This window comes from Gastrolobium bilobum, unplaced genomic scaffold (assembly GCF_033153095.1).
Source record: "Gastrolobium bilobum isolate Gb01-03AN ecotype WA unplaced genomic scaffold, APGP_CSIRO_Gbil_v1 utg7036, whole genome shotgun sequence".
Taxonomy (NCBI): domain Eukaryota; kingdom Viridiplantae; phylum Streptophyta; class Magnoliopsida; order Fabales; family Fabaceae; genus Gastrolobium; species Gastrolobium bilobum.
Genome location: NW_026899659.1, coordinates 23,256 through 39,316, shown reverse-complemented (window position 1 = coordinate 39,316; position 16,061 = coordinate 23,256). Strand labels below are relative to the sequence as shown.

The 16,061-nt window shown below is 35.1% G+C and overlaps 1 protein-coding gene across 1 annotated transcript; it reads right to left on the bottom strand.

Moving 5' to 3' along the window:
* Positions 1-515: 515 nt before the first annotated feature.
* On the bottom strand, positions 516-1,199 carry LOC133292396 (uncharacterized). The gene has a single exon (XM_061490794.1). The coding sequence runs from the start codon at positions 1,197-1,199 to the stop codon at positions 516-518; it is 684 nt and encodes a 227-aa protein (XP_061346778.1).
* Between the last annotated feature and the right edge of the window lie 14,862 nt (positions 1,200-16,061).

Sequence of the window (16,061 nt, the reverse complement as noted above, 5' to 3'; positions counted from 1 at the left end):
ATTTGTAATTCATAGGGGCGTGGAGCTGGGGTGATACCTATCTTCATAGCTATATGTTTTGCCATAAACGAACCAGATGCTCCAGAATCAAAAATAGCAGAAATAGGATAACCGTTAAGGATTATGTTACCTCGAATAAGATTCGGATATTTCTGCGCCTCATTAGCATCGAGGGTGAACACTCTGGCTTGAGTAGGTTGCTGACTTGCATAGTTTTGACATTTAGAAGCGAAATGTCCAGGCTGACCACATCTGTAGCATGTGTTGCTTCCCTGTAAACAGACTCCAGCATGGTTTTTCCCACAATTAGAACATGCACTGGGACCCTGACGTCCTGCTGATGACTGACCGGGTGCAGTATTTCTCTTGAAATTACCATTACGAGCTTGCATCTGTGGACCCTTTCCCTTGTTCATTCCCGTGTTCTTCTTGAAGAATCTGCCCCCTCTGTTTCCTACCTGCTGTTGCACCGGTTGTCTATTCAAATTTCTTGCTTCAATTATAATGTCTTCTGCCTACCGACTCTGATTAATGATTTCGGGCAGAGTACGGGTAGCCGTGGTCAACATGAGCTTTCTGATCTCGGGATGCAATCCGCTCTCAAACTTCTCCACTTGCCACTCCTCATCATAGATGTTACGGTCGAAATTGGCATATTCCATCAGTTGTGCAAACTTTGCAATGTATTCATTGATAGTCATGTTTCCTTGCCTCAAAGACAGCAGCTCCGTGTGTTTCATTCTTCGCATTGCTTTTGGAAAGTACTTGTCCAAAAATACCCTCCTGAACACAGCCCAGGTCACTTCAGTATTCTGAGCTCGCAGCAGAGCTCTCGCGCCAGTCCACCATGTCAATGCTTCTCCCGTCAACTGATAGGAGGCATAGTCCGGCTTCTGAGCCTCCGGGCATCCCATCCGTTCAAAAATATGTTCGATCATCTGCAGCCAGTTTGCTGCAGCCTCAGGGTGGTCTCCACCTTCAAAGATAGATGGTTGAAAGTTACGGAAGTCCTTCAACCTCCGTTGGGCAATCTCCTCTGCATGGTCATGCAGCGGGGGTTGATTCTGGTTCTGTTGACGATGTTCTTGCCATTCTTGGCTCATGTTCCGGACGAACGTGGCCAATCCCCCAATAGTTGTGATAAGATCCTCTTCAGCATTGTCAGTCCTTCCCCGAGTGGAACCGCGATTACCTGCCATGATTCTGCACTCACAATATCACGAAATGAGCTGATCAGACTCACTGCAGGTTATTTATGATAGCAAATTCAAAGTAGGTACTCGAGTTCAAATCGGGTAAGTTAACAGTGCATCGGTCCCTTATCACCATCTAAATCTAACAGTCTAATTACAACAGTCAATACCTAAATTTAACAATTAACGCAGTCCATCATACGGCAAATAGCAAGTAGTGAATATTTGTCAAACAACAAGCAAATCATTCAGCAGTTAATATCAATCAATTAAAACAAGCAGCAGACAATTCAAGCAAAACAATCACCATGAACCAAAACTGCTCTGATACCAATTAGTGTAACACCCTCTCTTGTATGCATCCAAGAGAGTCGTTTGCTAATCGTTATTAGAGTTGCGGAAACGGATAAAAACTTTTTCAAAAAAAAGATCTTTGAGAGATTGTTGTGGAAAGCTGAGTCTAAGAAAATTTTTGATGGAAAGAGTTTAAAATGTTTTGCTGATAAAAATGGTGGAAATTTAAGAAAGCCGTATTCCTTTGAATTTTAATATAAAATAGAGTTCTCAAAATATTTTTGTACAGTTAACGAAATCCGAAAGTAGACGCTTGGGGCTTCGCGTGCATATAAAATAATAGTAAATCAGAGTTCATTTGCCCCTCGAAACATAACTCGTAAGTTGTCCGTAAATCGTTAAAAATTCAGCATTTGATAACCGTTAAGAAAGTCCCTTTTCGCAAAACATTTCAGATTTCTTAAAGCAGCCGCTGTTCATAAAAAGACTTAAAGCAGGAATAAATCATAGTTTTACAGTCATCCAAAAATCATCAAGTACCACATAATACAGTCATCCCAAGCTTAAAACAGTCAACAGTGAATAAATCCAGACAGCAACAAAAATATAACAGAGTTCAACATCCAAGTCCTCAAATGCTTTTACGTCCTCCTGCAATTTAAAAATTGCAGCCCCAAAGGGGTGAGAATAAACCCAGTAGTGTGGCAACAAAACCAAATGCAACAATATTAGCTAGGCACAAAATCATAAATAGTCACTTCAAACATTTAATCCTTTTCATCATATATCATAACGCGTATATAACGCCCTTTTTCCTTTACGCTCATAGCACCGTCGTGCGCGTAGCATCAAAGTGGGTATTCCTAATGGCTCCCATGAAGGTGAATCCCACTGTGGAACCTATGCGGACTGAAGCCAAGTGTCCCCTCTCCTGGTACCAGGCATGCCTATATGATGCATGCTCAGTCACATGTCCTCAATACAAATATATATATATTCAAGATGTCATGAATCAAGTATACATGCTATGTTATGCAATCGCACCCAACAGAGAAATGTCTTATGATGTAAAATGCATGCATATATCATATCATCCTTTCATATTCTTACCATTGGCTCATCATCATCATAACATTCATAGAACAAATGTGAGCAACACATCACAATTCCATACACTAGCCAATAGTCACATTAGGTAATACCGCCTACACATACCTCGTACATCGAAATTTTAATTTACCAATAAGCAGTGAGATAGTCCAACTTCTCAAGGATTTTTCGTACCTGATTTACAGCATAATAAATCAGTGTCTATTCAATTTATTCATCAAATTCCCAACTTAATAATTCCTAAGGCATTCGGCCTTAAGGTTCTTTTTTCAATAAATTTAGTATTGATTTTAATTCAACCCTTGTACACTTTCAACAGTGAGCAATTCTTTTAACAACTCCACTAGGGCAGAATCAATTTTCATGCTTCATCTACAAAATTTTTCTAACTTTAATTAAATAAAATGCAGCAGCCCTATATTTCATTACTTTAGAGACAAATCCTATCACTTACCTCTAATATAGGTTCGGTTTTCATTATTCTCAAGGCCTAAAATATTTTCAATCCATTATCTCCTAATTGTGTGCTACAACAGGTATAGTAAGCTGTCTAAAAATATTTTCCAGCAACGTAAATAAATAAAATAAAAGAATACAAAGATATCATGTTGCCCAGAATTGTTTTCAGTGAAACAGTGGACAGTGGGTAAACAGCAGCGTTCTTTTTTTTTTTCAGCCACAAAGGAGGGTAGAAACCATATGTACAGCAACCCTTTGTCAAGAGGATAGATTATCCTAAGGCTTACTAACCCTATTTGGTGCGCTAAAGAGATTATAAAGTGTCGTCCACATAACTTTGCTTAAAGAAATTCTAGATACATATATATAACATGCAACAGTACCACTTATTAATTTTTAGAATCATTCTTAGGTTTATATCTAGAGCTTTTTAAGTTATGACTCCAGGGTGTATAAAGGCAGAACCTAGAAACGTACAGAGAAAAGCCTTCTTTCTATAATGCCTCACGGTTTACGCAAAAAGAATAAAGGGAATTTTAGTGCCTACCTCTTGAAGAAGCACTAGTGAAAACCGAAGAGATGATCAAAGCTTAGTAGTGTTGGCTTCTTTATGACTCCACGGTTACAAGGGAAAGGTAAGAGAAGAGTATAATTTTCTTGATTACTCTTAGAATCTTCTCCAAGTGTCTACGGTCAAGAAGGTGAGAACAAAAAATTTATTCTGAATTTTTCCTGGGTGCTACCTCTACTAGGAAATCACGGTTTGGGTGATGGAACAAATTTGGGATTGATGATGAATTTGAGTTCTCTCTTCTTTGATGGTCACGGCTGAGGAAATTTAACAAGGTCCCTCTTTTCTCTCCATGCAACGTTTGGGTGATGAAAGAATAGGGTTTGAGTGTTGTTTTAAAGCTACAAGATTCAGAAGAGTTAAACCCTCTTACTCTCCTCTCACACGCCCACTAGTGTGCAAAGTTGATGCGCTTTTTATTTTGACCACTAACGCAACATGCAATCTGCCACCTTATGACACAAGTACAGGGCTTATTTCTCCTATAGGTGTATAGGTTACAAGGCTGAAATGGTTTGAGTGTACACACAAGTAATCAGATTTCTGTTGACCATCCAAAACGCATGACAAGGGCAATCGGTGCACTTATTTTGTCATGAAAAACTGCTGAACCAATGGAGTCACCTGCCATAAGAATCCTCTCCCTCTATTGGCTGCATGGGGTGGTGGTGTAGCTGACTTGTAAGACCACAAAGATTACAACAAGGTTCAGAATTTTCTCTCCCTTAGCGCTGATGTGTAGGAGAAGTAAGATAGGGTTTTTGCCATGTCTAAGTACCTACCAACCATGTCCTGACTAATGGGATTTCTATGGATATTAATAGGATCATTGCCAAAAGAATTGGGCTGCTCCAAAGCCCTCTTCACAGCCCTAAGGCTTCGACCAACATGCATGGCCTAGATGATAAACCAACAAGCCCAATAGATCCCATTTGGGTACTAGTTTAGAAAAAAATCCCAAATTGTCAAATTTTCTCCGTATCTTTAATTTCTCTATAAGTTGACATTCAATTAGGCTTAGATATTTGAATAATGTTTCATATGCCTAAGGTAAATTCGCATCTCTTATAATATTCCTAGTATTTTACTACTACTAATCATAGGAATCGAAACTAAACACACATTCCATGTAATTGGAATTTTCAATCATGCATGCTTATGCCTTATAATAATTTATATATCTATATTCTTAATTACGTCGGATGTTACAATTGAGGCCGTGTTGGATTGGGAGAGACCCAAGACAGCTACGGAGGTGAGGAGCTTCTTAGGTTTGGCAGGTTACTATCGGAGTTTCATCAAGGGTTTTTCCACGATGGTTCTCCCTTTGACTCGCCTTACCCGAAAGGATACTCCATTTGTGTGGACTCACGAGTGTGAGGCGTGCTTTCAGGAGTTGAAGGAGAGATTGACTTCTCCACCTGTGTTGATCCTTCCTGATCCTGAGGAGCAGTTTGAGCTTTACTGTGATGCTTCTGGAAAGGGGCTGGGTTGTGTGCTGATGCAGTCTGGTAGAGCTGTTGCTTTTGCTTCGAGGCAGTTGAAGCCTCATGAGGAGAACTACCCGACTCATGATTTAGAGTTGGCTGCGATTGTGTTTGCTTTCAAGATTTGGAGGCATTATCTTTTCGGTTTGAGGTTGTGGTGTTCAGTGACCACAAGAGTTTGAAGTACCTGTTCGACCAGAAGGAGTTGAACATGAGGCAGAGGAGATGGTTGGAGTTCATAAAGGACTACGACTTTGAGCTAAGGTATCACCCTGGCAAGGCCAATGTGGTAGCCGATGCTTTGAGTCGAAAATCCAGTAGTTCATCCAGTTTGTTACTTGGTAACTTCGATGTGGTTGAGAAGTTTTGCCACTTGGCAGTGACCGCTCCGTGCGCGAGCGTACTTCTCGGGTTGGAAGCATCAAATGTTTTGAACGAGCTGCTAGAAAAGATTAAAGAGGCACAAGTTCAGAGAGAGTGTCTGGATTATGTGAAGAACCAAGACGGTGTGTCTTGGAATGATGATGGATTGCTTTTGTTCCAGCGGAGGATTGTGGTTCCTCGAGGTCCGTTGACAGAAGAGGTTATGGTAGAAGGCCATAAGGGTCAGTTTTCTATCCACCTTGGTGCTACTAAGATGTATCAAGACTTGAAGAAGAATTTCTGGTGGCCGGGAATGAAGAAGGACATAGCTGTGTTTGTGTCCAAGTGTTTGGTTTGCCAGAAAGTGAAGATTGAACACCAGAAGCTGTCTGGTAAACTTCAACCTCTTGAGATTCCGGAGTGGAAATGGGAGAGCATTTCCATGGACTTCGTTGTGGGTTTTCCGAAGACTCAGGTTGGCTGTGACTCGATATGGGTCATTGTGGACAGATTGACGAAGTCTGCCCATTTCCTTCCAGTGAAGGTGAGCTTCACTACAGAGCAGTTGTCCAGATTGTATGTTCGCGAGATTGTGAGGCTTCACGGGGTGCCCGTGAGTATTATCAGTGATAGGGACCCGAAGTTCACATCTCGGTTCTGGGAGGCGCTGCAGGGAGCTTTTGGTACACAGTTGAGATTGAGTACCGCCTATCACCCTCAGACTGATGGACAGACTGAGCGGACTATCCAGACCTTGGAGGACATGTTGCGGGCTTGCACGTTGGAGCAGGGCTCGGCATGGGATAGGTACCTGTCATTGGTAGAGTTTTCTTATAACAACAGTTTCCATGCTAGCCTGGGCATGGCACCCTACGAGGCGCTCTACGGTAGGAGGTGTCATACACCTACCTGCTGGTCGGAGGTTGGGGATCGTGAGTTGTTTGGTTTGAACTTTGTCCAAGATACCACCCTGCAGATCCAGATAATCAGGGAAAAGCTGAAGCAGGCGCAGAATCGTCAGAAGAGCTACTACGATGTCAAACATCGACCACTGGAGTTCAGTGAGGGTGAGCACGTGTTTGTGAGACTTTCACCTGTCACCGGTGTTGGACGGGCACTCGGAGTGAGGAAGCTGAGCCCGCGCTTTATTGGGCCATACCAGATTCTTGGTAGAGTAGGACCTGTTGCCTACCGGCTTGCCTTGCCCCCGAACCTGGCCAACATCCACGACGTGTTTCACGTGTCTCAGCTTCAAAGGTACATAGCAGATCCTTTGCACGTGGTGCAACCGGATGATGTGGAAGTTCAGGAGAACTTAAAGACTCCCGTAGGTCCACTAAAGGTTCTCGATCGTGGCGAGAAACAGTTGAGGAGCAAGATCATTCCGATGGTCAAGGTGCAGTGGACCGGAAGGACTCCTGAGGAGTGTACTTGGGAGCGTGAGGATGAGCTTCTCCGGCAGTACCATGAGTTTCGACCAGGTATGTTTCTGATTTTGAGGTCAAAATCCTAAAAAGGTGGGGTGAATGTAAGAACCCGCACCGTTAATTAAGATATTTAATTAATTAATTATGCAAAATTAGGAAATGATTCCATAATTGACCCTAATAATTATTATGAGACTTTAATAATTATAGTAAGTGAGTAATAATGCTGAAAGTCGCTTTCGGAAGAAAAGTGCAGATACCGGTTCTGCTAGTCAGTATAAATGCGTGCCGAAAAAGTATCCCGGAAAATTAATATAGGTGCATGTTAATTACTAGAATGATATGTAGGACTTGTAAAACGAGTTTCAAGTCCAAATAATGAGAACTGATGCTAGAAACCGGTACTGGCTCGGAAAAGCGCGTACCGGAAAAGTGCTTAGAAAATTGTAAGAAAAATATGATAAGTCTTAGAAAATTATGTAGTTTCATAATCCAAAGTTTGGGATTAAAATGCTAAGCGTAGAAATTAAAGTTAATACTGTGTGTTAATCTTTAAGTGGGCTATATATACCCTTATTAAGGGCACAAAACCCTAGAAAACAGTTTCTCTACGAGGGTGAGGGGCTGGTCAGCTGCTGGTTCCACTGTTACATTGCTTTACCACCATTTTGTGAGCTTTGTGACCTCTCCTCCTCCTTTTCTCTTCACTTTGTACCTTGGGTGAGTGGGAGAGATCATTGTGAGTGTGAAAGGAGCTCTTTTCCTGAGTGTGGTGGCTGTGTGGAGGCTGTTTGGAGTCTGGACTGCCTTGTGGCAGTGTGTGAGCTTCTTCCTTGAGTTGTTGGAGCTCCAAGGAGCAACCTTTGTGAAGAAAGGACCCTCCTTGGTGTGTATTTTCGTGTTCTGTGAGAGACAGAACCTTGGAGCTGTTGTGTGAGCTCCAAGAGCACCCTTTTTCTGAGTTTGAGCTTTGGTAAGCCTTGTCACCTTTATCATGGGTTTAATGCTTAAAAATGAAAGCTTGATGCATGTTAAGGCTTAAAGATGATAACTTGTTGTTGGGTAATGTTGAACACACCTAGAAATGCATGTTTAGGTGCTTTAAATCGGTAAAAACCCAACCTTGGATGGATATCTTCACGAAATGCATTTTCTGCATTCTGTCGTGAAATATCCGGATATGTGCCCGATGAATATCCGGATATGTGATATTCGGATATGGGTTTTGTGTATCCGGATAATAGATATCCGGATATGGGATTCTGGATATCCGGATATGGCATATCCGGATATGTACAGTGAGATATCCAGATATTGCATATCCGGATATGGTCCCGAGGAATATCCGGATATTCTGGGATTTCTTAGAACATTAGCCGTGTTGTGTGTACAGTAGGCTATTGGGGGGTTTGTGGACCCTAGATTGATGAAGTTGAACTTCTGTAATTAATGAACTAAGTCAGAATCGTTGTGATTAAGGACTTATGGCTTGGTATGGAGCCTTAAGACGTAAAACGTAAGGAGAGGCGTTGTCTTTAAGTTATATGCTTGTGTTGCATTATTATTGATATAGTATTGGTTCATAACAGATTGTGAATCTGTTGTGTTTGGACTTTGAGCTGTGGACTCTTGGCTTTTGGAGTTAGCTTGCAAGGTAAGCTTTTGTGTCCTCGGTTTAGCCATGTTGTGGTTCCACCATGTCCCATGGGGGTATGGTTTATGCATGCTGTGTACATGCTTGTGGATATTTGATATGTTGATTGAACTTTACATGTAATGGCTTTTAATATGCATGTGTTGTTTCATCTTGACGGGAAGCCTGAGTATGTAGCGCCATACATGACGGTGTACCGGGGTGAATGCAAGTGGTACTTGCACGGTGTGTAGGTGATAGACGTATACATGCACTGTCTCTGGCCAGTAGATTAGTATTGACACACATGACATGATTATCTGCTGCATTGCATTGTTTTAGAAATGATAAATGATAAACTGTTTTTGAACTTATATTGCACATGTAAGTGAGCTTGGGGTGGAAGATCCTTGAGGACTCACTGACTTACTGAGATTTCAAGATTAGAGATCTTACCCCACGTTTGGGGAATGCTTATTTCAGGATCAGGTAGTATGGGTACTGATGCCTCAGGCGGCAGGAGGCCGGAGCTTAGCTAATTATGTTGTTTCTGCTTATTTGTTAGCATGACTGGATATTGGCGCTGATTATGTTTTATGCCTTTTATAATTATGTTGTTGTTGAGATTGATGTTGGGCATGTTGCCTTATTTTAGTGAGCATGGGGATTGTCCATGACACTTTCTGTTAGTACTTGTAGTTTGGAGTTGTATAAACTGTTAGATGGTCCGGTCTACGTTGTTGTAGTTCCGTGACTAGAGCCACACTTTTATTATCTATGTTATGAGGTATTTCAGTTAACTGTTTTATTGCAATTACATACAGGCGATGTTTTATTAATTGATTATTAAGCAAGTTGGTAATGTTAATGGCATCATAATTGAAAAGAAAAAGTAATTCCGCATTTTAATTAAGCGCAGCTTAATACGATATTATGATAACATTACCGGATATATACGGGGTGTTACAATAAACAAGTGTTTATTGGGAGGCAGCCCATCAAATTTATGCTTTTGTCTTGTTTTTTTTTTTTGGTTTCATCTTCTAGCATTCCTTGTTAGCATTGATCATGATTTTTCTGTTTTGTAGCTACTGTGGGAAAACACATTCAGCAGCAGTAGAGGATTCACTTAAGGACTTAGAGGGGATAACATTCAGTGTGCAGTTATCGTTGAGGACAACAAAATTCTAAATCTGGGAATGAGAAGCACCACCATATAAGGTAGGAGTTCATGACCCAGTTGAGCGCTCAATGCAAAATTTTTATAGGAAATTTTCTGTCGACCTTTCTTTGCATATTTCTTTCTTTCTCCTTGGATGATTTTGTTTTGAGCTGAGATTGTGCAAAAATGAATGAATTGATAGGAGGATTAGTCAGTGATTTTGATCCTTAGAGTGATAACTTGCATACTTGTTTTGATTTTGATGAACAAGCACTGATTAAGTAAGTCTAAGAGTTAATAGGAACATTAGGATTACAATTTTGAGTGATTTAGAGAGTGCATAGTTAGTTGAACCGTGCACTCATAGCCGTGACATTTTGAGCTTAAACAAATTTTTTTCTTTTTGGTGTGCACTTTACTGTTGAAAATACTCTAAAACTTGTTTTGTTTCTCCTTTAGATGGTTGATGATATGCACTATTGATATGATTGAGGCATTGTTTCTTATTTTTAGTCACTTGGCCATACAGCCACCCATTATGATATCCTTTGTCTAGCCGCTTTGAGCCTAGACCTGTTCTTTCTGATTTAACCTGTTGTCTTGATTAGCCACTTCACACGCACATCTCTAACTTGGATAGGATTGGATTGCAGAATTGTCATAGTAGGGTGTAAGCATGAGCATTGTATCATGTGATGCATACTGGTGAAAAAGGAGGTTATGAGAGTTGAGCAAAAACAAATGTAGAAAATGGTGAATAATTTTGTATTGCTTTTTAAAATTTGTGCAAATAAAAGTATTGAAAAAAAATGTGTATATATTAAAAAATAGAAAAAGAAAATGAAAATGAAAATTTTTGGGATTGAAAAAGAAAATGTAAAAAAATAAATCACAAAAATTCTGAAAAAAAAGGAGGAAGAAAGTGTGAAAGAGACTATACGCTGAAGAATGTATTTATGCTTTTACCATGATTTTTCTGCTTTCCAATTCTTTAGCTACATTACTCCTTGAGATCCTCCCATTAGCCATTTCTTACATCATTGTGTTGCTTGTCTTTTGCTTTTTTAAATGGGTTTTATAATTCTCATTTGACATGAGAATTCAAATTTTCCTACACACCCTTCGATTTCCGTGCTAACATGGGTCCTACATATAATTTTTTCTAACACATGAGTCCCACATGCTTTTTATCTCTACAACATGAGAATTGAATTCTCATTTAACATGAGAAAATCAAACCCCTTTTTAAATATGTGTATATAAGTTTGTCCATTTCACTTATTAAATAAATCATTTAGCGTTTTCCTCCCTCTCTCTCTCTATTATATAGTTGTTGTTCGGTCTTCATCTAAGTAATGGATGTTTACCTATTTGATTCCTTCTTGTCCCATAGATTATTCCTTCGTTCATTTACGTACTCCTTAGGTTCTTAGTCAGTGAGCTGCAGAAAATTCTTTTCTGTGCTTCTTGTCTTATTTGTGGTCTATGGCTAGTACTCCCTCTTTGTTTTTCCCTTAAATGTATTCTAAAGACAAATATATAACCAACATAAGCATAACGCTTATTCCAAATTAATTGAGATTCGCAAATGATATGCTAAAAAAGGAAGAAGAAAATATTAATTAAATTATATATATACATAACCATTTAATTTTTTTAATATTAAACTTTAGGAGACAAAGAAATTGTCTCATTTAAATGTACATACACATCTCAGCAAATAATTGTACTAATACTTGTAAATTTCCAGCTATAGGAGAATTTATTCAATGCTAAGCTAATATGACATGTGTTTCAATTTTGAAAAAATATTAAATAAATAATTTATTTTAATGCCACTAAGCAAGTGAGTTTTTAAAATTTGGACACATGTCATATTGTGAGTGGAAATAGCACTGAAAACTCAGTGCAACAACACTGAAGAAATTCTCCAGTTATAGGACTTCAATCCATGACTTTTTTGTTCTAATTAATTTTTTGATTCTAGTATTTGAACTAACCTTTATTGGAACAATATGTTTGTTAAAAATCAACAAAAAATAAAGAATACATGATTAGAGAAATGTTTATGTAATTAATAAGAGGCGTGTTATATTTATAACTTTTTTCTTCTTTCAATCTCTTACAATCATTTTGTAATTATTAGATCAAAATCAAATTAACGATTTTCATTCAATGTTATTTTATAACTGTTGATTTAATTTTGATGAGAAAAATAATTATAAGATATTGTACGGAAAAAAAGATTATAAGTATAATCTCTCTCAATTAATTAATAAGAAAATATAGAACATCATTCCTTTTTTTTAACTTTTTCTATAACCTCATCAATATTATTTGTAACAAAAACATGGTCTCAAATCTGTCATTGTAGGAATAGACTCCTTAGTTTAATGAAATTATGGGTACATGCTAGCAAAAAGCAATGTTGCGTAAGTAATGAAACTAGTTTTGTCCTCTCTTAAAGAGTTGAGTAGTTTCCTTCCCTTAATAATCTAGTGATGTCTATAAAATTATGCTAATCATTCCAAGCATGTCTTTATTATTCTAGTAAAAATAAGTTAGAACAAATTATAATAGTTCAGTTGATGTCAGATAACTGAGCAGATAAGGATAATAGTATGTGTTCAAGCCTTAATTCCAGTACTGATATCGAATTAGACTAATCGCGAAACGATGAACTGATTGAAATATCTCAAAGAAAAAAGAGTAAAAATAAGTGAGACTCGTGGTATAAAAATAATTAATTTAATAAAATCAGAAAAAAATTAGACTCATATTGGCTCGTTAATACATCGAACACCAATTGGTATTTACTTAAAAAAGTAAATAATTAATTATTTCTTTTTTAATTTTAGTAAATGATACACTAAATATCTTCCCCACTAACCCCAAAAGCGATGGCACAATTGTTAAGTGCATTGTGTCCAAAAAAACGTCCTGCTAGGGCTCAAAGGTCTCTTACTTGATTCCTAAGCCAAGAGTTAGTAACAAAAATCTTTATGCTGTATATTACAAAAATTATTAGTCTCATCTAAGTGGGTGGATCGTCTATCAAGGAAGCAGCGACACATTTTTTTAAGTTGAAAAAGCGTGTCAAATACCGATACGTTCAATATGCTGTCAATATTTTTTGATATGTTTTTTTTAAGATTCAAATTTTATTTTATTTTATTTTTTAAATAAACATGAAAAATTAATTTATAAATTAAATATTCTGTTATAGAATTTGACATAAAAAAATTAACAAGGCATGAAAAGTTATTTTCGTTTTATATTTATGTTATGAAATTTTAATATTTGATTAGTTATATAACTTATTATGAGATGCTATATGTATTAAATATAAATTATGTTATATATATTAAAAATATTATTTAATATCAAAATATGTTTGAAATTTTGAAATTAACGTATCAGCGTGTCATGTTATACCCCATGTTCCATCTCGGTGTCGGTGTAATATAACCGTCCACTCTTGGAAATCACAAATTGTTTTTTCCAATAATATCTAATCGTAAGTTTATTATGATTACAGAGTCTTAAAAAAATAATTACGGTTGAGAATTTGTTTTTTTTTGTTTTTTGGTAAACTTTACAGTTGAGACGTTAATGACTGGTTGAGATGGTTATACTTAATTTTTTTTTAACAATTTTCCATTTTTATATTTCTTTTTATATTAAATTTCAATTAAATAATAATGACATTCCTTTGGTATTTTTAATTTTAATTTTTTTTATATAATTTCGCAACAATACCTACATTGATATTTTGATTAAAGACAAAGAGAAATCCCATTAACTTATGTTTTATAGGAATTAAAATAACATTTTTACTGTTCATAACATTCTAATTACTTAAAAGGGAAATAATTAATTCTTTTGGATTCTAAAAATATTAAGAATTTTTTCATTTTCTTTTATAATTTTTTATTTTTTAAAATTTATGTTATCAGAATTCATCTCTAAACGAGTAATTAACAATTATAATTTTAAAAGGTTATAATTTAATTGTTGAAAATACATAAAATGTGAAATAAAATAAATTTTATCGGAAATAAAATAATTAATTACTTAGAAAATAAAAATAAAAATAAAAATAAAAATAAAAATAAAATTTGTTATCTATATTTTTTAAACATTAGTCATAGAATAAAAGTAAAAATATTAAATAAGAACATCTACCAAAAAAATAATAACATTTTTTACTGTTCATAACTTTCTAATTACTTAAAAGGGAAATAATTAATTTTTTTGAATTCTCAAAATATTAAGAATTTTTTCATTTTCTTTTATAATTTTTCATTTTTAAAATTTATGTTATTAGAATTCATCTCTAAACGCGTAACTAAAAATGATAATTTTAAAGGGTGATAATTTAATTGTTGAAAGAATACATAAGATAAAAGTGTGAAATAATATAATTTTTATAGGAAATAAAAAATTAATTACTTAAAAAATAAAAAAAAATTTGTTTACAAGTATTTTTTAAACATTAGTCATAGAATAAAAGCAATAATATTAAATAAGAACATCTACCATAAAATATTAAATAAGAAATAAATTATTTAATATATTAAAAATTTTAAAAAATTATTTATTACTTTCCTTTTAGTTTGTTTAAAACATTAAATATGATTTTCTTCCAAAATTATGTCTTATGGACTTATAGTATATGCTAACTTGATAAAAAGGAGAAATTATTGTATGTTCATATAAATTATACCCGCCTTATTTATATTTCAATATTTTAATTTTAATTAATGATTGACTTTACCATATATTTATATATTACTATTTCAATCATATTTGATATTTTTCAAAAACAAAAACAATATTAATTATATAAATGAGTAGTAATTTTATAATTAATGCATCTTAAAAAGTCAAAACATAAATGAAAAAATACAATGGCACGCGTGGAAATGAATTTTATTTTATGTTAAATTTAGGTATGACTTGTATGATAGATATAAAATTTGTATATGACTATTAGAGTGAATCCTTTCATGTTAAAAATTCACATGACCTGGTAATGTGAATTTTTCGTATTTATCTCTCTCTTCATATGTATTAAATAAGTGAGGGCTAATTATCATAAATGAAGAATAAGATAGATACAAAAATTTCATATGATTATTTTGTGTGAAGTTTTGACATGAGAGAATTAATTCCAACTATGAGTCCGTTTGTATTGACTTATCAAAAAAATCTTTTTTATGACTTTCTAATTTTAAAAGTACTTTCTATAAAAATTACAACTATTTAGATTTTTTAAAAAATATTTGATTTTTGAAAAAAATATTTGACTTTTGACTTTTGCTTTTTTAGAAGCTAAAATTTTTAGCTTTTGAAAAAAAATGTTTTTAACTTTTTATATGACTTCTGTTTTTTGTAAGCAGGCATCTTAACAGACTTTTTTTCGAGAAGATTTTTTTTTAGAAAGACAGCTTTTGAAGAAAAAAAAGCCTATCCAAACGGACTCTATAACTATAAAATACCCGAAGTAATAAAAAAAAGCAATAAATGTACATACCTTGTTGGGGTATTTAAAAAAAGCTCGAAGTAATAAAAACAAAAGCAATAAATGTGCATACCTTGTTGGGGTATTTATAAAAGGGAAATTATACTCTTATGTTGTATAAGATAGATCTCATGTCACTCTCCCTTCGAAAAATGTGCCTTTTTTTTAAGTTGATGAGACTCATTTTATTTGTCTCTTAACATGAGAAAACTTCTCGGGAGTAGATACTCTCATGTGGAAAAGTAGTCGTGTGGTCATGTTATTTGATCACAACCACTCATTGATGATGAGATGAGAGAAAGAAAATTGTATAATTTTTAAATGAGTGATTGTGATCAAATAACATGACCACATGACCACTTTTTCACATGAGAGGATTCACTCCCAAACTTCTCTCATACTACATTAAATAAGTAATCCCCTTTACAAAAAAAAAGGAAAAAAAGAACTAGATGTTAGAATCTTTCTGTCCATCGTCTATAAACTACACACGAAATCAAACCCTATATTGAATAAACTATTGAGGGGATCCAACAAAAAAATCCCAATCAGACCAGTTGTATCCACCCACTACTACTCAACTACGCCTAATTTAATCCTATATCATCTGCCCAAAAACACATGATCATAGTGGACTTAATTAGATAATAACCTAAATTATTTTAAAATATTAAAATAACTTTAATTAATAAAAGAGAAAAATATGTGTCTTTAAAACAATACAAACTTAAGTATTTTTAAGAGAGAAATAGATATAAATTATGAGAGAAAAAGAGTGAAGTTTTTTTAATTTAAATTTTAATTGAAACACACTACTTTATATTTATCTTTCTCTTAA

Bases quoted from the DNA above. Each gene is read 5' to 3' on its own strand.
- LOC133292396 (XM_061490794.1), bottom strand. From the start codon at position 1,199: ATGGCAGGTAATCGCGGTTCCACTCGGGGAAGGACTGACAATGCTGAA.